The sequence below is a fragment of the Saccostrea echinata genome, unplaced genomic scaffold, assembly GCF_033153115.1.
Source record: "Saccostrea echinata isolate AGI-Se365-2 ecotype Australia unplaced genomic scaffold, CSIRO_AGI_Sech_v1 ptg000023l, whole genome shotgun sequence".
NCBI lineage: Eukaryota > Metazoa > Mollusca > Bivalvia > Ostreida > Ostreidae > Saccostrea > Saccostrea echinata.
In genome coordinates, this window is record NW_026889772.1 from 9,124,959 (window position 1) to 9,152,629 (window position 27,671).

At 32.4% G+C, this 27,671-nt stretch overlaps 1 protein-coding gene across 1 annotated transcript; it reads left to right on the plus strand.

Moving 5' to 3' along the window:
* The first annotated feature begins 203 nt into the window (after positions 1-203).
* Positions 204-27,632, plus strand: LOC133191152 (kinetochore protein NDC80 homolog). The gene is made up of 16 exons (XM_061326860.1): positions 204-237; positions 542-824; positions 1,235-1,346; positions 3,022-3,108; positions 4,090-4,275; positions 4,360-4,443; positions 5,190-5,283; positions 6,397-6,503; positions 8,408-8,552; positions 13,808-14,013; positions 14,506-14,646; positions 16,350-16,439; positions 18,042-18,134; positions 23,345-23,475; positions 23,787-23,889; positions 27,152-27,632. Exons 2-16 carry the CDS (start codon positions 547-549, stop codon positions 27,224-27,226), a joined length of 1,932 nt encoding a protein of 643 aa, XP_061182844.1. The 5' UTR covers positions 204-237; positions 542-546; the 3' UTR covers positions 27,227-27,632.
* Positions 27,633-27,671: the final 39 nt, after the last annotated feature.

Below are 27,671 nucleotides of genomic sequence, written 5' to 3' on the forward strand. Positions count from 1 at the left end.
CTGCCACTATTGCCTTTTCTGGATATTTTTTTCTTTAAAGGCAAATACTAGAATTTTCTGGTTCTTAATTGTTTTAATTACAATGAGGTAAGAGCTATATAGGTCTATACGGAAATATGCACGTTTTCGTTTCACTTCTGTATATTGTGAAGCGCATGCGTATTATAAGGAGGCGCGAAAGCGGAAGTTTGTATGAATTTGTAAACAAAACATGGTGATCATTGTCATATTGTAGTGGTATGTACCAGCAAACAGACAAAGTTATGATGCTTGTATATTGTTTTTTTTTTCATATATTTAATTAGCTTTTCTTGAACAGGAAATGTTGAATCAGAGTAAAGACTTCATAATGTGATCTGTTTTGTCATAAAATTGGCTTTCCATAAATACCACATAACCAATTTAAAAAATGTAAAAGGATACCCTAAATGACTGTACTCGAAATCAGACTTCACCAGGATACAGCTGTGATTACGAGGCCTATTTTAATATTGTATTTTAGGTGTCATCATTACGAGATCTAATATTGTATATATTTTAGCTGTCATGAGGAGATCTTCTTCTTTGGGACGATCGTCCACCTCCCACTATAGCAGTGCTAGCAAGAGAACATCCTCAGCATCCAGACCATCTGTAGGAGGAAGACCCTCAGTAGGTGGCGCTGCTCCACTGAGGGTTAGAAATGAGGATAATTCTAAGATCCCAACCTCCTCAAAGAAAACAAAGCATACAAACTATGGATTTAGTGGGAGACCATCAATGGACTACAGAAATTCTATAGGAGGTCATGGGGACCGACTCGCTAGTAAAACCCCAAATAAAGGGTAGATTCTTCACTTTTAAGCACTTAATATTGGATATGATTGTGAAATGTACAGAAAAAAAAATCACTTACTAACATTTGTTATAAAATATAGTTTTGATTCTCTCACAGCAAACCAGTATGCATATGTAATATTGAAGTGGATGTTGTTAATGAAACTGAACAACCCACACATACTTCATGTAGAAATGTACTTGTTTTAGCATAATCTTAGATTCCTCTGACTCTAACCCCTAAATTAACATTGTGACATGTGCCTCCTCCCCCGCATATGTCACAACGTCAGAGTGAATTTAGAGCCAGAGAAATCTTATGTCTCAATGTAAAAACAGGGGTTAGTGTCAGAGGAATATTGGATTAGTTTTAACAGTACTGTACATATTTTACAATGACCTTTCAACATATTACTAGGTTGAGGAGGAGTAGTCACATGGGAGTCCCAATGGTGAATGGAATCCCCAAAGATCCCAGGAAGATTTCTGACAGAAACTTTCAGGCCAAGTGTGTCACAAAACTGGTGGAGGTGAAGATTTATGTTTTTAAAAAATTATTTTTACAGTGCTCACTCAGGTGATAGTACAAATATACATATATTAAACCCTTGGTCTGACATACACGTGTAATGTTCATACAGTAAATAGATGTACAAAATAACAAAATTTATGTTACATTTTTTTTTTCTTTAAATAATGATTTCTTTTATTTTTCAAAGCAACCAAATGAAGAACATGAAGAAAGTTAGGTATTTTTTTAAGAAATACACATATGTCTCAATGACATGTTTTTCAAGTTAAAGTTGATTGATTAATATTGGGGTATACATGAGAGAAAAGGCCTGTGAATTACAACATTGTTGTAGCTTTTTAAATGCTTGAGAACTAAATCTAAAATTCTAAATAGAGAAAAATAAGATGGTTAACCACTCAATAATGAAAATATACCCAGAAACATCTAACTTTATAATAATTTTGAACAGTTCAGTAACAATTGCCAAGCATCCTGTGTAATGGCTGGCCTTGTTGCACTCTCAGCAAGGTCACGACCCCCATGCACAGGGTCACGACTAGCCTTATATTAAGCTCAATGGTTGAATTCAATACATGTACTTCATACACTTCCCATTCAATTTTCATATTTGTCAATGAAAAAATTACAGTGACAATTATTATGAATTTCTAACCTAATATTTAATTAGTGAATAAATTTGGAAGTTAATTTGCTTTTATACAGTCTATGCGAAAGTTTTTTGGACCACACAGGACATTCGGTCCTGTGTAATCAATGAATACACAGGACCGAACCAAATTTTGTCAGACCGAAAAACCTAATGTAAAAAAGTGAAATGCAGAACCAAGGAAATCTTATTTCTGTAGACGGTCCATGCAGTTTTAATAACATTCATTTATGTATTTGGATTTGTGTGATATTTTTCTACTTATAACAAACATTTGAATGACTCGGAGTCTCCGCGTCAAAATAATAAAGCTCAAAACCGGACGCTGAGACATTGGACATTCTGGTCCGGTGTAAAAAATGACGCATCGGATCAGAGGCACTGCACATCGGTCAAGTCCGACGGTCCGATGTCTTTCGCATAGACTGTTTTATACTGTATGGAGAACTATTGACGTTGGTTGAAATCGTGTGATGAAAGAAGGGGAACATGTCCCCTTGAAAATCTGGTTAGTCAATACATGTAATGTAAATGTATTATATTTACCTACCTACCAATCCTCTTCACTCCCAGTGGAACATAAGGTCAACACAAGACTTCGCCACTCAGCTCTCTACTTGTCTGTGGTATTATATTTAACCTGGACGATATTTAGCGGAAATTATTTTTGAACAAGTTAGCATAGATTTGATTTAGGGCATTTCTTAATGTTCTTATATATGAGGATATGTGCAAGACATTTAGTGTTATACTGAAATAAGCTGAAGTTGCTTTCCACCAAAGGTACTAAAAAGAATACACAACCAAATGTAATATGCTTACAGTATATTTTGGGCTTTTTAATTACCTAAGATGTTATTCTAATGATTCCAAGGAAGAAAACACTACATTTACCAAAAAATATGTGAAGTAGGAACCCACCATAATTCATTTTTTAAAATTAAGATTTTTGTGTTCTATTAGATATTATTTTTATTTGGACAATATCCTATTTCCTAATCAGATAATTTACATTGTATTTCAGTTTTTAACAGAAAAAGGATACCCTTACAAGTTATCGCCAGAGATACTTAAAGCACCTCCTAGGAAAGATTTTTTTCAAATCTTTGAGGTAAAGTTCTTTGAATAAAAAAGATTTATAACTATAAATAGACACTAAATACAGTCAAATCTGTCATAATGACCACCTTTTTTAGCAACATCCTGTCATACATGACCATTAAATTTACTCCTGTGATATTTTCATTGTATTTTATATGAACTGCGTGACTCCCAGTTAAACATGACATGCAGCCATAATTTTTCTTCCCAGAACAGTTTAAGACCCTGCATTTAGCAGCTTTCATCCCTGCTTTGGATAACCAAAGTCATAAAATGCTTACTTTGGTCCTTGCCCCCATTTTGTAGAAAGATGTTTGCAAAAATATACTCATTATGATATATTTCATGGTGTTACTTTGTATGAAATGGAATCTTTTTAAGATAAGAAACATTTTAAATTTTGTATGCCTCTATGCATGGTTCTTGCGTTATTTGTGATTATCATACTATTTCGTTTTTCCCTTGCATTGTCATGATAAGATTTTATCCTTAACACTATTGCTAAAGTATGAAAGACAATAAAAACAAACCTGGTTTTCAATTTTCTTTTTAAAAAATAAATTTATGGTTTAAAAATCAGAAAAAAAAACAATTTGTACAAACAAATATTTTAATATTGAATATATTTTAATTATCAAGAAGAGTGAAAATGATTTAAAACTATAATGAAGGACAGGGAACAAGAAAAAAGTAAACAAGAACATGTTTTACTATTTAGTATTCATGCATGTACTTTGAAAATATCTAGAATATGATTCCTTGATTAAAGAGTCTACCTGTCATATGTGACCATGCTAGAATTTCCCTTAACAGGTCGCTTAATACAGGTTTTACTGTATTGTCAAAAAAATTTTGTGAAGTTCAGATAAATTATGAAATTTAACATGAACCTCCTTTCAAGAAATCCTAAATTATTCCTTAGTAATTGTTGTAAAATTTAAAATGTGTATAGAATTATAAAACTGTTGTAAGTTGGGTTTTTTTTTTTAAGTTTTTGTATAGCATGTTAACACCAAGGTACAGGATTGGAAAGAAACCAGAGGAAGAAATCCCCAAAATCTTCAAGGAATTGGGCTACCCATTTATGATATCCAAAACTTCTATGTTTGCTCTTGGTACCCCTCATACTTGGCCCACAATCTTAGCAGCTCTTGTTTGGATGGTAGATCTAATCCAGGTATAACATGTTCTTTTATAATAAACCGATTTTTGAAATAAGATAAACAATATCTCCCAATTTTTTTGCGTGTTTTGTTTTTAGTTTGGTATGCAGGTTGGAATATCCATTGACAGTTTTCTGTTCCCACCAAATGAAGATGAATTTGATTCCTTGCCAGAGGCACAGGTTTATGATTTTGTCTCACCATTTTTTATATAATCAGTGTAAGTCGTATAAGATTTAACTGCAGATTAATACCGCAGTAAACCACTGAATTTAATGTAATTATACTGCACATTACCTAGTACATGTGTAAGTCTGGTCATTTTCTTGCACATTAGTCTCATTCTCAAAACGTCAGGGGTCCTGTGTCAACCCGTTGCTGTTGGAACTGTCCTGACAAATTTCATTCAGTATTTTTGGGCTTGCTTCTCTCATTGAGAAGCACCAATCAAATTGAAGTAGACAGATAATGTAAACAGAGAGGAATCAGTTGACACCTAGAATGCATGTGTTATGCATTGTTTATCACCAAAAGACTTACTGTGATATTGGTTGAGAGATAAGAAAAACAATTAAGATTTATAATTTTCCTGAAAGATGTTGCTGCAGTCAGCCCGCAAGATATCAAATGAAATTTGTCGGGTCCAACGGTAACAAGTTGACACAGGACCCCTGACTTTGTGTGGATGATTAATATTTACTCCTTGGAATGTTTAGGGACTCAGAATACCAATGTAAACATGGTAAATAAAAAATGTTGATAGTAAAATAAAAAAAAAGAATAATTGTGTAATAATCATACACATTCCTAAACTTGAGATGAGAGAACTTTTTCTTTTAGTGTTAAATATTTGTCTGCAAAATAATGCCAAAGTGTACACCTGAATCCCACAGACTTTTTTTCAGAATGTTAAATTTTATTATTTTAGATTTTGTATGATTATGTAGAGAAAACATATGCAGCGTATATGGAGGGATATGACACCTTTGAAGATTATGATGAACATCTTTCTCATCATCTTAGTAAGGAATCTAATACTTCTGTATTAGGTCTAGTTTTAAACATGGTACCTTTCTCTCTTAAAAAATGTTTAAGGGGGAAAAACCCACTTCAGAATATATGACTGGATTGCAGGATATTAACAATTTGACGATATGAAATTTTGATTGCTTTGATCAGTTTGAAGTCACATGTACATGTATCAATTCAAATTCATTGACATCACTTGAAAACCTACAATATATGGTACTGTAGTGCTGTCAGTTTAGGGCAGACCTCTTTTTTTCAAACATCTGTTTACCAAAAAAGGGGAGGGGGATTATCCAGAGAATAAAAAAAATTACTCTTTTTTTTTCCAGGGTATTGCTGAATGTTTCTGATACATGTGCATTTTTTTTCTTTTCAAAAATATTGTCTTTCATGCTACTGAAAAATTTATATTAGGTATTGATAAATAAATCTCTTAAATAAGAGTAAGGCCAAACAAAAAAATATGTGTGGTTCCGGTTACACTTCCAAAAAAATTAGGGTAGGTAGGTAGGGATTTTTTTTTTTTTTTTTTTTTTTTTTTTTTTTAACAAAATGATTTTCTTAATTTTTTATAAATAATACCTATCACTGCTTTGCAAATGGCATTTAGATGTGGTGTGATAATATGCTAGTCAATATTGGTAGTGGACACCTACATGCAAGCTTGCTGTGGATTTTACACTATTAAACACTTGCACTATGTTTTGTAAGGAGGCCGTCATTGCTGAAACTAAAACTTAAACTGGAGCCATTGATGGAAATTGGGGGAATTTCCGGAAAAAATATGAAAATTGCAAAAAAAAAAGTTTAGGGTCGGGGGTATAAAATAAGGAAGGTCGGGTAACCGGAACCACACATATTTTTTTATTTGGCCTAATGAATCCCTGAGCTTTAAGTTAATTACAAAAACCAACTGTATAAATACATGTACATACATGTATTTGCTATGTCAATCATATATAAATAAAGTATAAATGCTAAATTAATGGATATTTATTTTATGAAATATAAGTTTCTATTGTTGACATTATAGGTATTGCTCATAGATGCTGGCTATGCTTGTATAACTATTTTCTGTTGTTGTATGAATAATTTGTTTCTCCAAGGTCAAAAACTTTATGGTATAAGTGATGGTTTAGAAAACTTGGATGGTGAAAACAAGCAACTGGAAAAAGAGTTAGAAGCTATGGAAGAAGAAATTCAAGGATCTCAGGTAGTCTAAAACATATTTACATACTGTAAACAAACTATTATTCATGTCATCTTTTATTTGTGATTAGTCCATTTGAAATCAACCCACGACGATTAATTTTTCGCGACTGAGGAAACATTCTCTACAAATACAAAGCAAAATACATGTAAATGGTTCGTGGCGATTAATACTCGCGAGTTAAAGTAGGTCACGAAACTTGTGGATATTTCTCGCACGCGAATAAAAGTTGGTTTACAGTATTTTACCAGAATGAACTCATAATACTCCGATTTGCAGCAGCACTAAAGTGCAATCAAAATTTCAGGATTGTTTTTTAGCTCTTCTGAGCCAAAGGCTGAAAAAGCTAATGCTATGGCCATTTTAAAGCATTTTAGAGGCATAATTTGGACATTTTAAGGCCTATGATCATAAAACTTTGTAAGTTGATGCATATTGGGTTCTCAAAAAACGTCAACTGAAAAGTAGGTCACCGTGACCTACTTTCAATTTATATGACTATAATTAAATATTTTAGGTACTAACTGGCTTAGAATGATCAAACTTTGTCAGTTGATGCATCTTGGGTCTTCGGTGTAGGTTTACTGAAAAATAAGTCACCACAACCTACTTTTGAACATTTATGGCTGTAATTAAATATTTTGGGTACTAATTGGCTTAGAATCAATAAACTTTGTCAGTTGATGCATTTTGGGTCCTTCAGAGTAAGTCATCTGAAAAGTAGGTCACCGTGACCTACTTTTGAAAATTTATGGCTTTAATTAAATATTTCAGGAACTAATTGGCTTAGAATCATCAAACTTTTTTCAGTTGATGCATCTTGGGTCTGCAGAGCTAGTCTACTGAAAAGGAGGTCACTGTGACCTATTTTTTGAAATTTTATGGCTTTATTTAAATATATCAGGTACTTCTTGGCTTAGAATCATCAAACTTTGTCAGTTGATGCATCTTGGGTCCTCAAAGTATGTCATCTGAAAAGTAGGTCACTGTGACCTACTTTTGAAATTTTATGGTTATAATTTTAAAAATATTTTAGGTATTAATTGGCTTAGAATCATCAAACTTAATTGATGCATCTTAGTCACATCAGCTTGAAGTTAAATGATGCCACTGATTTTAAATAGAAGACTATACGGTGATTTTGGATAATAATGTGTGCATTTCATTTCCAGGACCATAGTTTCATGAAAAATTGTCCATGGCTGTAATTTGCAATACTTAAGGATTGGTTGAGTGATATCAGTAGAGTCTAGCCACACCTTAAAAAAATCACGATTTTTTAATGTTACAATAGGTCAATGGGATGTGAGTATTCAATTAATAGTTCCTTGGGCTAGAGTGGGGCCACACAGGATAAAAATTTTAATTAGGAATCAATAAGGGAAAAAAATGGATGAAGAACAATAGAGCCACAAACAGTCATATGCAAGTTTCAAATTTGTTCAAGTCATGACCCGTGGGGCCGGAGTGTGACCACAGTAGAATGCTTAAATCTTATATACATGTACATGTAATAGTTAGAGAGAATCTTCAGAAATCTTAATCTTAAGAAAAGCAGGGCTACATAATGTTAACAATATATCAGACCTAAAAAATACTAATTATAAAAGCATCCCCTTGCAGTTTAGAATAAGTTTTGTTCAAATCATGGTCCCTGGCCAGGTTTGGGCCACTTTATCGAGTCATATAAAAAGTTTTTATGATGTATATATTTCTGATTTGTAGAAAAAAATCTTTAGAAAATTTTCTCAAGAACAGCAGATCTGCAAGCTGTACTAACAAGAATTTGGTATTGTTTTATTAGACATTTACTGACAAGTTAAACATGAGTCACACTGTCAGTCTCTACTTCGACAAAATTCAAGAAAGGTAATACACTGTACTTTATTTTGATTCATAATCTTCAGGAAAAACTGATAAAAATGAAAGAAGAGGAAGTCAGTTTAAAAGAAAATGATGAGAAAATGGTCAAATACCTGAGTGAAATGGAGGATTATATAGAGAGCCAAGAAAGAAACATACATAAGGTGGAGGAAGAATTGGAAACACTAGGTATTGTTTGATATGATTACACTAGGTATTGTTTGATCTGAGTATACTAAGTATTGTTTTATCTGATCTAGGTATTGTTTGATCTGATTACACTAGGTATTGTTTGATCTGATTACACTAGGTATTGTGTGATCTGATTACACTAGGTATTGTTTGATCTGATTACACTAGGTATTATCATGATTATTTTATCTGATTACACTAGGTATTGTTTGATCTGATCTAGGTATTGTGTGATCTGATTACACTAGGTATTGTTTGATCTGATCTAGGTATTGTTTGATCTGATTACACTAGGTATTGTTTGATCTGATCTAGGTATTGTTGGATCTGATTACACTAGGTCTTGTTTTATCTGATTATACTAGGTATTGTTTTATCTGATTACACTAGATATTGTTTGATCTGATTTCACTAGGTATTGTTTTATCTGATTACACTAGGTATTGTTTGATCTGATTACACTATGTATTGTTTAATCTGATTACACTAGGTATTGTTTGATCTGATTATACTAGGTATTGTTTGATCTGATTACACTATGTATTGTTTAATCTGATTACACTAGGTATTGTTTGATCTGATTATACTAGGTATTGTTTGATCTGATTACGCTAGGTGTTATTTTATCTGATTACACTAGGTATTGTTTTTTTATTATTATTACACTAGGTTTTGTTTTATTTTATTACACTAGGTATTGTTTTATCTGATTACACTAGGTATTGTTTGATCTGATTACACTAAGTATTGTTTGATCTGATTACACTAAGTATTGTTTGATCTGATAATACTAGGTATTGTTTGATCTGAATATACTAGGTATTGTTTGATCTGATTATACTAGGTTTTGTTTGATCTGATTACACTAGGTATTGTTTGATCTGATTATACTAGGTATTGTGTGATCTGATTACGCTAGGTGTTATTTTATCTAGGTATTGTTTTTTTTTTTATTATTACACTAGGTTTTGTTTTATTTTATTACACTAGGTATTGTTTGATCTGATTACACTAGGTATTGTTTGACCTGATTACACTAGGTATTGTTTGATCTGATTATAATAGGTATTGTTTGATCTGATTACACTAGGTATTGTTTGATCTGATTACGCTGGGTATTGTTTGATCTGATTACACGAGGTATTGTTTGACCTGATTACACTAGGTATTGTTTGACCTGATTACACTAGTTATTCTTTGATCTGATTACACTAGGTATTGTTTGATCTGATTACACTAGGTATTGTTTGATCTGATTACACTAGGTATTATTTTATCTGATTACACTAGGTATTGTTTGATGTGATTACGCTAGGTATAGTTTGATCTGATTACATTAGGTATTGTTTGATCTGATTATAATAGGTATTGTTTGATCTGATTATACTAGATATTGTTTGATCTGATTACACTAGGTATTGTTTGATCTGATTACACTAGGTTTTGTTTGATCTGATTACACTAGGTTTTTATGCCCCGCCATGAATATGGCCGGGGCATATAGTGTTTGTCATGTCCGTCTTCCGTCCTTCCGTCCTTCTGTCCTTCCGTCCTTCCGTCTGTCCTTCCGTCACACTTTACGTTTAGCTCTGTTCAAAGCTCAGTTTCAAAGAAACTATCCAAGATATTTTTATCAAACTTCATATGCTGATAGATATTGATGAGGGCTATGCAACTGCGTCAACATTTTTTGACCTTGACCTTTCCTTTGACCTTGACCTCACTTTTCTTAAATTAGTGTTTAGCTCAGTTTTAAAGATACCATTCAAGATAGTGTAATCAAACTTCATATGTTGATACATACTGATGTAAGCTATTCAATTGCATCAACATTTTTTTGACCTTGACCTTTATTTTGACCTTGACCTCACTTTTCTTAAATTAATGTTTAGCTCTGTTTTATTGAAACCATTCAAGATATTTTTAAGAAACTTCATATGCTGATACATACTGATGAGAGCTATTCAACTGCATCAATATTTTTTACCTTGACCTTTCCTTTGACCTTGACCTCACTTTTCTTAAATAAGTTTTTAGCTCAGTTTTAAAGATATCATTCAAGATAGTGTTATCAAACTTCATATGCTGATACATACTGATGAGAGCTATTCAACTGCATCAACATTTTTTGACCTTGACCTTTCCTTTGACCTTGACCTCACTTTTCTTAAATTAGTGTCAAACTTCATATGCTGATACATACTGATGAGAGCTATTCAACTGCAGCAATATTTTTTGACCTTGACCTTTCCTTTGACCTTGACCTCACTTTTCTTAAATTAGTGTTTAACTCAGTTTTAAAGAAACCATTTATAATATTTTCATCAATTTTCATATGTTAATACATACTGATGTAACCTTTTCAACTGCATCAACATTTTTTGACCTTGACCTTTCCTTTGACCTTGACCTCACTTTTCTTAAATTAGTGTCAAACTTCATATGCTGATACATACTGATGAGAGCTATTCAACTGCATCAATATTTTTTTACCTTGACCTTTCCTTTGACCTTGACCTCACTTTTCTTAAATTAGTGTTTAGCTCAGTTTTAAAGAAACCATTCATAATATTTTCATCAAACTTCATATGCTAATACATACTGATGTGACCTTTTCAACTACATCAACATTTTTTGATCTTGACCTTTCCTTTGATCTTGGCCTCACTTTTCTTAAATTAGTTTCTGAATCAAACGTCATATGCTGATACATACTGATGTAAGCTATTCAACTGCAGCAATATTTTTTGACCTTGACCTTTCCTTTGACCTTGACCTCACTTTTCTCAATTTGTGTTAAAATGTTGCATTACTAATATACCCTTGGCGGGGCATTCATGTCCTATGGACATATTTCTAGTGTTTGATCTGATTATACTAGGTATTGTTTGATCTTAGTGTTAAATCTAGACCCCAAAAAGGGCATGGTAATCCAAAAATCAAAATTGCACTTTATGTCGCGACAAGTTTTCATGGGGGCACTCTTCAACGTGCCTTTGAAATTAAACTTTTACTTTATGTACTTTAATTATTATTATACTAAAATCTTTACACAAGTAATTAAAAGGTAATGAAATTTATAAATCTGTTTTCAATTATTCTTTTTTAAAAAAGAAAAACAACATAATACAATTCACACACTGACATGACTATTAAAAAATATATATTTACATTTAATTTTTCAACAAGGAATTAGATATTAGGTTAGTTTAAAAACCATTATAGGTGTGAATCTAGCTGTTGCATGCACCAAGAATTATCAGTTGGAGGCATCCCATGATTTTTTCCTGTTTGGATAGTGTTATTGGTGTATGACATGCAAAACACAAATTTTTTTTTTCCCCAAATGGGGGGGGGGGGGGTTTACTTAGAAAATAATTGTTATGGGCAGTTTCTTTATTTGGAAAATAATCTATCAATATTATCAAGTGAAAATTTTGATCTAAACAAAAAAAAAATAATAATAATAATAAAACTTTAATGAAATGAATCTCGTTAAATACTTTTTATTGACCCTCAGGGTTTCAATTCTAAAGAACAAAACATCATTCAAAGAAATGCTCTTCATACTTTGTTGATTCCAAGCCCATTTCTCATATAATATCCAGTTTTGGTGCAATACAAGTTGAGTTTATTCAGATTAAATGACTGTTTTACACTTTTCATCAGCAGCTATTTTTTTCCCCTACTTTCGGTTAAAAAAAAACGATTCTGTCTTAGTATATTTAATTCACAAGTTCATCTGTCTTAGACATTGTGCTAATTCTTGTATATTCAATGCAATGAAATGATGTTTTTCTCATGTTATCTCCTATACCCTAACAGCCTGAGGCATGTTACCTGGCCAGGTGGCTGTGCATTCAAGCGAGAAGTAATTTCCTGCCGTGAATTCACACCTTTTGAGTACACATTAGATAAACAAAAGGGCTAATCAGCATGCACTGAATAAACAGAGCAGCTAGTCAATCTCCACTGTTGGGCATATTATTTATTTTTGGCAAGTAGAAAAAGGGCATGGCGCTGGAAAAATGGGCATGGTGCCGAGGAAAAGGGGCATGGCGCCGCGCCATACTAGTTTGCTTTAGATTTAACACTAGATCTGATTACACTAGGTATTGTTTGATCTGATTACACTAGGTATTGTTTGATCTGATTACACTAGGTATTGTTTGATCTGATTACACTAGGTATTGTTTGATCTGATTACACTAGGTATTGTTTGATCTGATTACACTATGTTTTGTTTGATCTGATTACACTAGGTTTTGTTTGATCTGATCTAGGTATTGTTTGATCTGATTACACTAGGTATTATTTTATCTGATTACGCTAGGTATTGTTTGATCTGATTACACTAGGTATTGTTTGATCAGATTACACTAGGTATTGTTTGATCTGATTATACTTTACTTGGTATTGTTTGATCTGATTACACTAGGTATTGTTTGATCTGATTACACTAGGTATTGTGTGATCTGATTACACTAGGTATTGTTTGATCTGATTACACTAGGTATTATTTTATCTGATTACACTAGGTATTGTTTGATCTGATTATACTTTACTGGGTATTGTTTGATCTGATTACACTAGGTATTGTTTGATCTGATTACACTAGGTATTGTGTGATCTGATTACACTAGGTATTGTTTGATCTGATTACACTAGGTATTATTTTATCTGATTACACTAGGTATTGTTTGATCTGATTATACTTTACTGGGTATTGTTTTATCTGATTACACTAGGTATTGTTTGATCTGATTACACTAGGTATTGTTTGATTTGATTACACTAGGTGTTGTTTTATTACACTAGTTTTTGTTTTATCTGATTACATTAGGGTCTGTTTGATTTAATTGCACTAGGGTCTGACAACAATGGTCTGACTAACTATGTAGTGCATATTTTATTGTATTTTGATATTGTGTATAGTTACATATAAATTCACTTATTTTAGCAGGATCCATATTTTGAGGCATTTGGAAAATTTTTCATTTGCATTGCTAATTAATAAATAATTATGATTTTGTATGAACATGAAACATACATATTTTAAAATAGTAATTTATGGTGTGCCAGATAATTCATAAACATTTCTGCTATATTTTCAGTACACTTATAAAAAGCGATCATAAATTACACAAAGAGCAATTTATAAATGAATATTAATTTCAGTGCATTCATAATGTAAGTTTCAGTTCACAAAATGTATATGGAAAATGACAGAGTAAGATAATTGTCTTTTGAAGTTGCGGATTTAAACAGCATCAAGGCCAAAAACCAGGAGAAGCAGCAGATCTTTGAGTCCCAGGAATTCAGCCCTGAAGATATTGAACGAATTAAAATCAATAGGAAGGACATGTTACGTCAGATTGATGATGCAGAGGCCAGAGTGTCCAGTATTGACCAAGAGATCTGGTCAGAGGAAATGAAAGCCTCAAAAATGCTAGAAAGGGTAGCTATAAATATAACTACAATTATGCAGATCAAAAAGTATGAATTTTATTTTTAAGATGCACAACATGGCATAATGAACTTTAATTTTCCTTTCTATTTAATAAAATTTTCCTCTGTTAACATTTTCAAGTACTATCTTCATAAGGCCCAAGAAATTAATCTTAAGTTTCTCTGGCCAAAAATTTCAAAATTGAATGCAGCAGGAATGTTTTCTTGGACTTGAACAATAAGAAAAAATGAGTTATTCCCCTTTTCACTATGTGAATAAAATTGATCAGTGTTAAAAGTAATGTAGAGTGAACATGCAATCATGGTTGTTTGAATGTTTTATTCAAATATGAGTTGATAAGATTTGTACTAATTACACCTGGAAGTTCAGATTGATTCATTAATGTTTTTATAAGAAATGGTTGTGCATCCACCTCATTCAATATTATCTAGTAATGTTTTCACATTGCTTTAAGAGTAAATCAAGACAATTGTTTTATAGGTAGAATCTTCCTGTAATGAATACAATGATCTGGCTCAGCAACTAAAGCTGATACCAACATCAGCACAGTACGCCTGCGGTGTGGATTACGAACTGTCATCCTGTTACAACGCCAGGAATAAATTCACAGAAGTTGTCAAGGTACATAATTGATCACTGTGTTAGTTAATCGTGCTGTCTATGTGACATAGAAGACATGTAGGGACCAAACTTGTTACAAGATAAGAAAACATCAAAATACATGATTCTGTAAACATGTGAAACTTAAAAAGAAGTATTTTACAAGTCCAAGTGCAACTTTTCTTACATTGTTATCAATACAAACCAGTCAGTCATTCAAGACTATTTGTTCACTGTTTATAATGTAGCAAACCAAAACAAAACTCAAGACATTAAGATAATTTTGTGAATTTTATTAAATCTGACTTACATGAATGTGTATCTATCAGTGATGATTCAGTTCCAATATTTAGCAGAATTCCGGTAACTTGAATCTAAGAACCCGATATTGACAAGTGTTTTCAAATATTTCAGTACTTTCTATAATGCAGTGATCAGTTTCCCCTTTTGTCCAGGTAAAAAATTCAAGTTATTAAGTCTGTGTTTTGATCTAGTCTGCATCATCCAGATATTGCTTTTATCTCCAAGTAAGGTAAACACAAACCTTGGACTTCCTTACAGTGGTGTGGTGGTTCATTCAGGTTAGGATGTAAAAGTTGTTGTTTAAACCTATTTTTGGCTTGCTAAAGCCTATATTTCATCAGCCCCTTGACCCCTGACCTATTTTATATATTTTGGCCAATTCACAGAATTATCACTGATCTATGTAATGTATAATGTACATGTATATTACGGATGGCAATTGAATACAGAATTGCTAATCGGTTAACCGCAACACATTCCAACTGATTAACCGGTTAATCGTATCAAAATACACATTTCCATGACTTTTTTTCAAGAACCTCTTCTTACAAACACAAGAAGGCTAAAAAAAGACATTAAAATTTAGAAACATTCTGTTAATCTTGATCAGGGATCTACATGTAAATATATTTATTTCAATTTCAATCGAGAAAAAAAAAAGAAATAAAAAAATAAAGAAAACCCATGAAACGTGCCTGAGAAATCAGACATAGATAATTTTCCAGAGCAGATGTCACACAAGTCCATACTGCATTGTTACCATAATCAAAATTAAATTGGAACTTCCACTTACCGTAATTTACACTGTTTGTCTAAAATATAATTTGACGGATAACTGCAAAAGATAATCATACCAATTCACATTGCTCATATATGATTTATTTAATTATAATATAATTAAAGAATAACAGGACAGTCAGGGTATCGACATATTGTTTAAACAGTAATTATCACTTCACAAACTGATCAATTACCCTGTGATCTCAATCCGGCGAGCCATAATTACCACTAAGTCAGCTAAAATAGATAGGTTAAAACGCTAAATTATCAATATTTATGCAGAGATTTCTTTTTAAAAAAATGAATTGTAAGAAAATTGCATTCAAAATAACAAACTTTATTTTTTTGATAAACATATACATGTATATGTACATTGATCTACTCTAAATGAAAAATTTCTTAAGCTTCAAGAATTTAGATTTATTGGTGTCATTGATTGGATCATTTACATTGTACATGTACATCATACTTATATTAACATGTACAGTGTATATGGTGACTAAGTATAGGAATATACTTGGTTGAAATTCTTCTAACCAGGTGTTAGCCTGTAATCAGATTTTAATTTGACTGTGTGACCAATAGCAAAATTTACATTGTAATTTAATTCCCTGAGCAAGTAATGGATTTTATTTTTGTAGCCAGCACTGCAGTCTTTGAAAAAGCAATGGGCAGAAACAATGCATGAAAAATCCAAGGAGCTCATGACTGAAAAAGATGTCTTTGAGCAGGTACAGTACCGGGTACTTAAAATGTTTTAACAAGTACAATACTTGAATGTCTTTGAGCAATGTTCATATTTCTCTAAGTAGTACAGTACTTACATGTCAGAGCAGATACTGTACTAACACATCTCTGAGTAGGTACAGTACATGTCATTGAATGGATACAGTACTCGCACATCTTTAAGTAGGTACAGTACTTACATGTCATTGAATGGATACAGTACTCGCACATCTTTAAGTAGGTACAGTATTTACATGTCATTGAATGGATACAGTACTCGCACATCTTTAAGTAGGTACAGTACTTACATGTTATTGAGTGGATACAATACTTGCATGTCCTTGAGTAGGTACAGATGCCATACAGTACTTATTATTCACACTGCAGGTACATATTGTTTTTTATGTAACACAGCTTGCCAAGAGTCTTTGAAAGACTTTTTAGCTCACCTGAGCCAAAGGCTCTTTGGCTCAAGTAATTTTTTTTTTCTGATTGAAGGGTGTCCAGCATCCATCTGTTGTTTGTAAACTTTTCACATTTTTCGACTTCTTCTCAAGAACCACTTGTCTGATTTCAACCATACTTGTTACAAAGCATCGTTGGGTGAAGGGGATTTAAGTTTTTTTCAAATGAACAGTCACACCCTCCTCCAAGGGGAGATAATTAAGAATTCGAGAAAATTTAATGGCTTGTTTTAAATATTTTCTTAATAACCACTTGGCCAGAAAAGATGAAACTTATGTGAAAGCCTCATTACAAAGTTTAGATTCAATTTTATTCATAACAATGAGCCCTATGTGGGGCCACAATATGTGATCAAAGTTTTACAATGGAATTTATTATACCTCTACTGTTATTAATCTATGTAAAATGAATACCATAAAACTGTTTATTTCCCTAGGGTGGGGCTGTAACAAGGGATCAAAGTTTTACACTGAATTATATAGGAAAAATCTTCAAAAATCTTCTTCTCAAAAACCACTGGACCATAAAAGCTGAATCTTATGTGGCCCCAGGGGTAGGGTGGGGCCACAATAGGGAAACAAGGTTTACATTGAAATATATAGGAAAAATCTGTAAAAATCTTTTCTCAAGAACCACTGGACCAGGAAAGCTGAAACTGATGTGGAAGCTTCCTGAGGTAGTATAGATTGTAAATTGTTTATATCATTACCCCTGGGATCAGGTGGGGCCATTATAGGGATTATATAGGGAAAAATCTTTGAAACTCTACGAAAGTAAATCCATGATGAATCATATTAATGTGGAAGCATGTTCTGATAGTTTAGATCCATTTTAAATATTTACTCTCGCAACATTTTCAGATGTTTTTGGCACTGTTTTATAACATGACGTTGGCTTTCAGTTTGTATGTTCGTTGTGACCTTATAATATGTTGTTCGATGTTGTGTTGCTGTGCATTCAAATAAACATGACTGATGAAGGCCAGTAACATGGTCGAAATACATGTATTTCAAAAAAAAATTTTAAGTTTTGTAATATATATTAAACAAATCTGAAGTGCAACTTCATGTACATGTGTGTTTAGTAATTGCAACCCAGAAAATCTTCAGGTTTATAACATGTATAAGAAACTTTTATTTCAGAGTGTTGCTGATTGTATGGATTTAGAAAATGAATTAAAACTGAAAGAAAGTCAACTGAAGAGACTAGAAGAAGACCTAGAGTTCAAAAAGCAGGTCAGTTCTACATGTAACGAACAGTCGGCAGTTACTAAGTGGTTGTGTGTGTGTAATGACTGTAAATCAGTTTAATTTGTACACTTTAGTGCCAGTGAATGTTTTAAACCTTTTCTAACTCCTCTAAAGGTAACTTTGTCCTCTTTTAGTAATGTTATCTCCAATGTACTATTTACTTGTATCATATTCAATTCTACTTTCAGTATTGCATGAACGCTCAGATTGTATGAATTTAAATCATTGTATAGTGTTTGTTCTGTAATTTGTAGCATCAAAAACAAGAGTTAGGGATATACTTATATTACTACAGTACTTGAGTTTGGGATATATTTACTATAGTACTCTGGCTTTCAAAATACATGTATCTCCAATATATCTCCATTTTGGAAATTCTGTAATCTTATATACATGTCAAATCTGATCCTTCTAGTTTTTTCTCCCCAGAAGTATTTACATGTATATATCAGGGTTTTTTTTCTTGGCAATTGTGCTGATGCTATATATGTCGCAAAAATGCTTGATAGCACAAAGAGACATGTACAGGGTAAACACTCCTTAAGAATCAGCTATCTGCCAAATTGACCACTTCAATTGATAAAAATTGGCTTCGAAATCAAAATTCAAATTTTAATTGTTGTAAGGTCCATAGAGATTTGTTAATAAACCTCAACCCAAAGCCTGTTACAATTGATCTCTAACCCTTTACTTTGAAATGAAGGGAAAACACTGGGTAAAATGATGGGTCAATAGAGTGATTCAGTGACATTGTTACCTTTAAAAAGAACTTTTGGAACATTTTTATGCCCACGGATCGAAAGATCCCGGGGGTATATTGTTTTTGTCCTGTCTGTCTGTTTGTCTGTTTATCTGTTTGTCTGTTTGTCTGTCTGTCAACTTTAACCTTGCCCATAACTTTTGATTGGTTGCAGCTATGACTTTCATATTTCACATGTGTATTCCTTGTGACAAGACCTTTCTTTGGGTACCATCATATTTGACCTTGACCTTGGAGTTTGACCCACTTTTGCAGAATTTTATGAGACTTTAACCTTGGCCATAACTTCTGAACAGTTGGTGCTTGGGGTTTCAAACTTCACATGTGTATTGTTTTAGACAAGGCCTTCCTTTGGATACCAACAACTTTGACCTTGACCTTGATGATTTACTTACTTTTAAAAAACTTTAACCTTTGCCATTACTTTTGAACAGTTGCAGCAAGGGCTTTCAAATTTAACATTTTTTTATCTTTTGGCCTGGATTTTGACTTGCATTTGAGAAACTTTAACCTTCGCCATAAGCTGCCATAGGGGGGCATCAGTGTTTCACAAACACATCTTGTTACCTCTTTTTCTGAAACTGCAGAATGGGCTTTAAACAATTTTGAAACAAAATTCGTATTAGTCCTATACATTAAAGTCAAGATCTAGTAAATGAGAGGTGCCTACAGATTTTTCAAATTTGAGAAACGAGTTCTTTTAATGATTCTTCACAAATATAGCTTGGTAAAATAAGGTGTATCGGGACATAATTTTTAGGTAAATTCAATGAAAAACATATTCAAAACTGTCATTTTCAATGAAAAATGAAGAGAGTCAGTTATGATTTTTGGAGTTTTTTCCCATCTCAGAAGAAGGAATGTATTAATATTGCCCACAGCCTCTCAGAAAGCAATTTTTCATATCTTTTTGACCTCTACTTTAAAATGATATTAAAGGATCATTCTCTATAAGGCCATTTTGCGGCCTACAATGACTTCAAATTTTCAAATAGTATTTTTTCCCTTAAAAACTGCATGAGTCAGTAGGCTAATGTTCCAATTTAATGATAAATGTTGATTGGTTAATGATACAAAAGTATTTGTTATGATATAGGGTCACAAAGTAAGGTACTATCGGTCCGTATTAGCATTAGGGTAATGGGAAAACTCAAGAGGGTTGGTGTGTTAGGTAACTCCTACACATGTCATAACCACCTTTAACCAACACCAAAATTTGCATGTAAACTTCTTATGAACATAAAAAGTGACTACCAAATTATCAACTTGGTTAAAGGTGGTTATGACATGTAAATAAAAACTTTTCGCTTCATTTTTACGATATTTGCAGGAAAAGCTAACTACTTACAATGAAGGATATCAGCTTATGTAGATTATTTCTTATTATAAACTTCCACTTAGAGTACATGTTTCTATTGATTTACTAAGAATTAATATAAGCCATGCATGTTTACTCAAAAAAGGTAAACTTTTTACTTAAAAAATCTAAAATCAAAGGACTGAAATGACTGGTTGTTATGAAATTACGTGAATACAAGTCTCATTGAACTATCTGCTAGAAATAAAGAAATTTTTTTATAGACTATAAGACATGAATATAAGTTACTTATTATAATTATATTTTTTATAAGGATAGTTTAGTTTATCTATGCTACTTCTTTGTATTTGTATTTCCTTAGGAGTACTGCATATTTGTTATTAATTCTAGAAATGATAAAAGCTATTTTTAGCTCACCTCGACGAAGTCGAGATGAGCTTATGCTATACCCCCGGCGTCGGCGTTAGCGTCGGCGTCCTGGTTAAAGTTTTAGGAGCAAGTTCCATTCCCAAGTAACTATAAGCCCTACCTGGACCAAACTTGCATGGATGATGCATCTAGGGATGGACACTTCCACACTTGCTTCATATGCTGGATCTGACCTAGATTTTCCAGATGAGTGACCAGGTTAAAGTTTTTGGAGCAGGTCCATTCCCAAGTAACTCTAAGCCCTACCTGGACCAAACTTGCATGGATGATGCATCTAGGGATGTACACTAACAAACCTGCTTCGGATGCTGGATCAGACCTAGATTTTCCACATGAGTGAATTTTAGCAATATTTTAACTAAATTAGCATGGATGCTGTATCTAGGGATGAACACTTCCAGACTTTCTTTGGATTCTGAATCCGACTTACATTTTCTAGATGAGTGACCAGGATAATTTTTTTTTGGATTAGCTATATAAAATTATGGCCTGTTGTGATTAAACTTGCATAGATGGTGCATTCAAGGATGAAACTTCCAGACTTGCTTTGGATGTTGGAACTGACCAAAATTTTCTTGATTAGTAAACGGTTTTTTGAGCAGGTCTATTTCCAAGTAACAATAAGTCCTACTTAAACCAAACTTGCATGGATATTGATCTTGGGATGTACCCTAACTAGAAAAAAAATATGATGTGAAATTTGCCTTACTTATAGATAACATTCGTCGAGTTGAGCTTCGTAATCTTTGATTACCTATGTTTGTTGTAGCGGGAAGATGCATTTGCTATTTGTGTTATAAACTTAATTTTTCTATGGGTACACATGTAACTTTTATAGATAGAGAATTACTGATGGGATGGTTTCATGATGGAAATTCTCGCCTCGACCTTTTAGAAGGACACTTTTCCGTATGAGTGACATAGGATCCATGTATTTTGTTAACTGGGTGTTGAGAGGACTCAATCTATTCATCACACTTCTTTGGTAGCATCAATATAAGTTATGAGAACAGTAGTTCTGTCTTAGAAAATAAAACGCCAAGGAGGAAAGGGGTTCCTAAATGTCACGTGATTGATAATTGAATGTTGCTTTACGCCATTTTAGAATTTTTCACCCAGATAAAGAGATCATCCACTTAAGGTGAAGTGTCACAATTTTGATTTATGCATGGTTTCAGTATTGACCAACACCTACCGTGGGACAGGACCTCCTTCTTTAAGATAATATCCAAGAGACCCATGACTTTTACTTTCAATGCTGAGGACTTAGCAAAGGAACTGTCACTACCCTTGTTAAACACCTTAGTTCTTGACGCAGCACGGAAAGAGAATTTGATTCTCAGGTTTCAAGAGTGCGAAAGGAGTGTCATCTCTTACGGTCCATTTTGTACCTGGGATGTTGTAGAACTCTGTTAGTCCATGGATATACTAAAACTTCTGATATGCGTAGTGGAAGGAACTGTTGAAAATCTACTCCATTTTATGGAGTGCCGTGGGGGGGGGGGGGGGGGGGGGCTCGACTTTTATACATACATTTGTGTATTATAGTTAAGATAGCATTTTAAATTAAATATATTGTTTTACATGCGTAATTAAATTGAATCAAATCAACTCTTACGATGTTTTTTCATTTTACGTCGATATATATATTTTTAATACAACCGTTCTGAGTTTTATGTACTGACCATTAACATGTACTTGCATTAATATTTTCATCCTGTAAATTAATGAATTCTTAATTTTTTTTGCAAATGTAGACTATATTTTATAAATTACAACTTAATTTTGATTTAATCACAAACAAAATTCATTCATTGCTTTAAACATTTGATACACAACTTTTATAGTTCAAAAGAAACTTAGAAATCTCATTTCTTGCATGGGCATTTTATGCGTAAAATAGGTACCACATCTATAGAAACAATACACAAGTACAATATAAACATATATAAAATAATACTTTTAATTAAATGCTAATTAAACATTTTTCAACATCGTACGAGGTGCATTTTGTAAAGATTTACATTCAAAATATGCAAAATGTGAATGCATCAAAATTCTTGCCATAAAAAAATATCTTTAGCCTTAAATTAAACAATCTTTGCTTTTATTACTTAAGTCTGATATGTTCCGACATAAATAAACAATTTTTGATCATTTACATCTAGAAACATGCATGAAAACTTGATGTAAATAGACCTACCCTCAATTTTTCTTTACTTGACGGCCGTTTGTGATCTTTAAATCACACGACTTAGGTGATTGATGTTGAAAAACAAACATCAAAATCATGAAATATAATGATTAAAGTTGCATAAAATCACATTTTTAAGTGATTTTATCGTAGGCCGGAAAATGGCCTTATAGAGAATCATCCTTTAATATAGGTATTTGGGTTATTTTTGACAGGATTTCAAACTGAATTCCATGAGAATGCTTCTTTTTCTGCATAATTCTATTACATGTACAGCCATAAAATTAAGTTGAAATCAATTATGATGTCATAATTGATCTAGCACCAAAAAGACAGTGTAAACTCATTTACTAGATCTTGACCTTAAGGAGATCAAAAGTAATTCAATATAGCTATAAGTACAGTACGTAAGACATTATTTTGTCCTATAACAATGCTGCTTCAGTGTTATGATTTTTTAAGGTAAAACTAAAGTTTTATTTTATACAATACAGGTGCACCAAAAAGAGTTTCAAAAACTACAAGAAGAGAAAGAGGGTTTAGAGAAGGAGTTATCCCAGATGAAATTTTCCTCTAATAAGACACTAGCTGAAGGACAGATGGAGTTAAGGGAAATTCAGAAAAGGTTTGCAGAGGTTCTTTTATATTTTTCGCCATTTCTATTCCTAGTCAAATTTCTAGACTTAAATTATATGACATAATCTTAGGTTTAAAAAAAATCACAACATAACAAAAATTCATTTTTAAAGGTGGGGCTGTCCTTAGATTCAAATAACATGTGATGTCTTCTAATATTAAGAATGGCAAAAATTTAAAATTACCCAGCCAGTTCACAGAACATTTCTGCAGTATTTTCATATGGACTTGTCATATGCCATATGCACAGTAATTGTACAGAGCACATTGAATAAGACTGTAATATTTTTTCTCATTCAGTATGGAGATTAAGATCAGATCCATGGAACATGATGGAGAGTTGTATGAGAGTTTCCTAAAAAATGCCCTTTCCAAGATGATTGACCACAAAGAGAGAGTAGAGGTAATATACACTGAATTCACTTTTGTATTCTAAGGCAATGATTTGTAATTTTGAATGGTTCAAAATTTTCCAGTTTTGTTTATCTTGCTTTACAATGCTGCTAAGCGCAAATTTTTGAAAGTATTGCATTTTCCACCAACATTCCACCAACACTGTCTGCTGTATATACAGTTATACATTCCAGTACATTCAGACGTACAAAAAGAGTACAAACATATGTACGAGGGGTTATCAAAACATCTGTGGACTGATGCAGTAAAATTAATATTATGTAGCCTGTGCTTACAAAATTTATAGGGAACATAAAACAACAAAAGTTTAAGAATTGTTGAAAATTTTAGCTTGATATGTTGATAATTTGCCAAATTATTATAAAATAAAAAAGACATTATATGATCACTGGGCGCTGTCACCATTTAGTCTGACAACGTCATTGTTTCTCCGTGTCCGTTCCCTCTACCTCATACTCTTATCTTGATGAGATTCCCTGGAGTTAAGTAAGGACTTAAACTCGTCTTGTTTATATGATTTTAAAATTTCATGAACAGCTGCTTTCAATGCATATAATATTTGTAAATTGATATATACATAGGAAAAGATCCTCACTTGATTATGCCAGTATGTTTAGCAATATCTACCACACATGATCGACTTCACTTTTCAACGTGACTGACTTCTGACACCCTGACTACAAATTGACATGAACTGTACATCTCTCATCTCTCTGAATCATTTTTGGCATTTGAAAACAAGTACTCTGGATGCATTTTATTTCTCTTTAGCCTGCTTAAACATTTCCTAGGTCTTTACCAGTTTTTCCAGGGGAGAAACTTGTTAAAAAAAGAAGGTTGAAAAAAGAAACCCAATCCCCTTTTTGAGGTCATTTTCAAGCCCTTAATTGTTTGAACATTTCATATTGAATTTACGATAAAATTTTATAGAACTTACAGAATGAGGTAAAACTTGCAAATTATGCAGAACAATTGTGTCATACCACATACCTGAATTAACAGGGTTTTTGGATGACAAATGCTCATATGAAAAGAGTTTTTCTCAGTTACACTCAGGCAGAAAAAAAAACATCATGTTCGAGGTAGTGCTTCGTGGACAAACCTTTGCTTACAAAAACATTAACAATTTATTAAAAAAAATAAAACTTATGATTTATGGTTTATTCTTTAGATAGAAAAGATGATGCCAACTAAATGTTTTAAAATTCATTGATGTACCTAAAACGGTTTTAATTTTATGGTGCTAGACCACGAACTTTTTTATAACCCCTCGTACATGTACATTCATTTGATAATTTTTTTTTTTATCCCAAGTAAATGTGCACATAGTAAGAAAGATAATAAATAGGGTTTGTTTTCACTTTTGTTTGTTTGTCTATTGGGAAATTACTTTTTATTGACAAATTTCACTGAAAAGTTTGGAAGGAATTGCGGCCGGAACAAGTTTAATTAACAAGGCAAGTCCAATTTGTCATTCAGGATTTTCTACTGTGAATTTTCTGGGTTATAGTTTTAATGTTTTTCATTAATACACAACAAAATTGCCACTTTTCTTAAGTATTAAGAATAAAATTAAAATATGTGAAAGCGCAAGGATGTGTCAATCCAACGCGTCCAGAAATTCAAAGTTTTGATAACTTCAAGATGAAATAAGATTTTATTATATTATAGTATGAAATGCTATAGCAACATATAAGTCATGAAATTATACAGAAAATTTGAGAAAATATTAACTTCAAATCTGTGTCCAAGCACCTTTAACAAGGTAGATGTTGTGTATGTAACCAAAAAAAAGTCTTTCTATGAATGAAAAGGCCATAACTCAATTTTCTTTTCAACTTGGAAAAAAAGAAAATTGAGTTATTTCCCTTTTGAATATGTCAAAAAAATCAATCAATGCGGCAGTGTTAAACCTAGTGCGGTAGTGCCTGAGAAACTAATTAATTTTTTGGCTAACCACCCATTTCATCTATCTACCGGTATTTATATGCCATCTTCACCAACTTTTTGTTATACATGTATTTCATTTTCACTCATCATATTTCATAAACGGTATGATATCATCATTCAAAGTATTTTACCTCTGTTACTATTATTTATAGGAAAATAAAAGAGATATTTAATTCTTTGCATGTTTTATTCATTTCTGGAGTTAAACTAAATTTTGAATACAAATATTAAGAAAATCATTGTAAAGTATTCTTCATATTGCTTACTGTGACGTAAATTCACCAAGTCCTTAAGTGTAAAATTATACTTGTAAATTATGTATTTTTGCTTATGTGTTTTACTGAAAGATATTTTTATTATTCAATTTTGACGTTACTAAATGAATTTTTTAAAAGTTTCAAAATACACATGTAATTGTAATCAACATTTCTCATTCCATTTTTCAGAGATTTTAATTATAACCTGCAATATTCTTCTTTTTAACTAAACCCATGTAGAATCCTGAACAGGCTGTTATTGTTATAAAGCCGATTTCTCTGGGCTCAAGTTTGACACAGTCTGTGCATATATTGAGAGCAATTGTGTTCATGGAGTTGTAAATGTAACTGCTAAAGGGAAAGAATAGAGCATGTGCAAATATCTGTACGTGACCATGAAGGCTGGAAATGATGCCTCAATAGAATTACATTCAAAATTTTACAAAAGAATATATGGGGGAATTTGTATAAGTGAAACCACAAAGATCAACAGGATTGCTATAAGTCAATTAAAAATATGGAAACATCCCTGAATAGAATGGATTCAAGTTTGTTCAGGTCATAGCTCGAGGCCAAGTCCAATAGGTACACTGGAATATGCATGTGTAGGAGCAAAGTTTAAAGAGCTTGTCAAGAACTGCTTTGTAATATATAAGTACAGTACATGTGTAATTATCCCAGGATAATGTATGCAGGAAAATATCCGCCCCTTTCATCTTCTTCCAGACTTCCCGAGTGGGCGAATTTAAAATGGGGCAAATTCAAAGGAGACAGCATTATCTCTTAAATGCAGCTGAATCTGGGCATATTTGTTCGCTAGTTTGAAAGGGCAAAAATAACCTGGAATACTTAACAGAAAGCATTCCCATTTGTTGCAGATTCAAGGTGACACCATAAGGGGGGTCCCAATTTTTCATAGGAACATGCTTTTTAAGAACAGCAGCACATTTATAGTAAATTAATATATACATGTAAGCATCTAGAAATTTTACTTATTTTTTTAAATATTTTTTTTAAATTTCTATTTTCTTTTATTTTACTTAGGAAATTTTGCAACACATGATTGAAAGACTTGAGGAGAGAATACAGAATGTGACAGGAGAAATAGGGGAATGCTGAAGGAAATTGCGTTTTTGTAAATAAAGACTTACAAAGACAAAGGGTATGATTGTAAATAAGAGAAGGAGAGAAAGAAAAAAAAGGTTGCTCAACTAAGGAGACAGTGAAGGATGGTGCTGTAACAGTTGAACAGTTTGCAGTGAAGATGATGAAAAGATGTTACAGGGAAGATGATGAAAAGATGTTAGTGTGAAGATGATGAAAAGATGTTAGTGTGAAGAGATCGTAAAGGAGGAGGGGTGGATGTTTGTGCTGTTTATCTTATTACAATGCATATTAAACAGAATACAACACTCCAGAATGGATACTGACATTTTTCTATAAAAAGTGACCTGTTTTATGATGTTACAAGTTGTAAGTGTATTGGATTGCATGTGTTTAATTAAATTATTGTTTGAACCAGTAAGTGTTGGCTTTTTCTTGATCAGAAACTAACTATTCATAC

Coding starts and splice junctions, on each gene's coding strand:
- LOC133191152 (XM_061326860.1), top strand. CDS start 547: ATGAGGAGATCTTCTTCTTTGGGACGATCGTCCACCTCCCACTATAGC. Junction 3,109..4,089: donor ATTTTTTTCAAATCTTTGAG/GTAAAGTTCTTT, acceptor TTTTTTTTTAAG/TTTTTGTATAGCATGTTAAC. Junction 14,014..14,505: donor CCTCAAAAATGCTAGAAAGG/GTAGCTATAAAT, acceptor ATTGTTTTATAG/GTAGAATCTTCCTGTAATGA.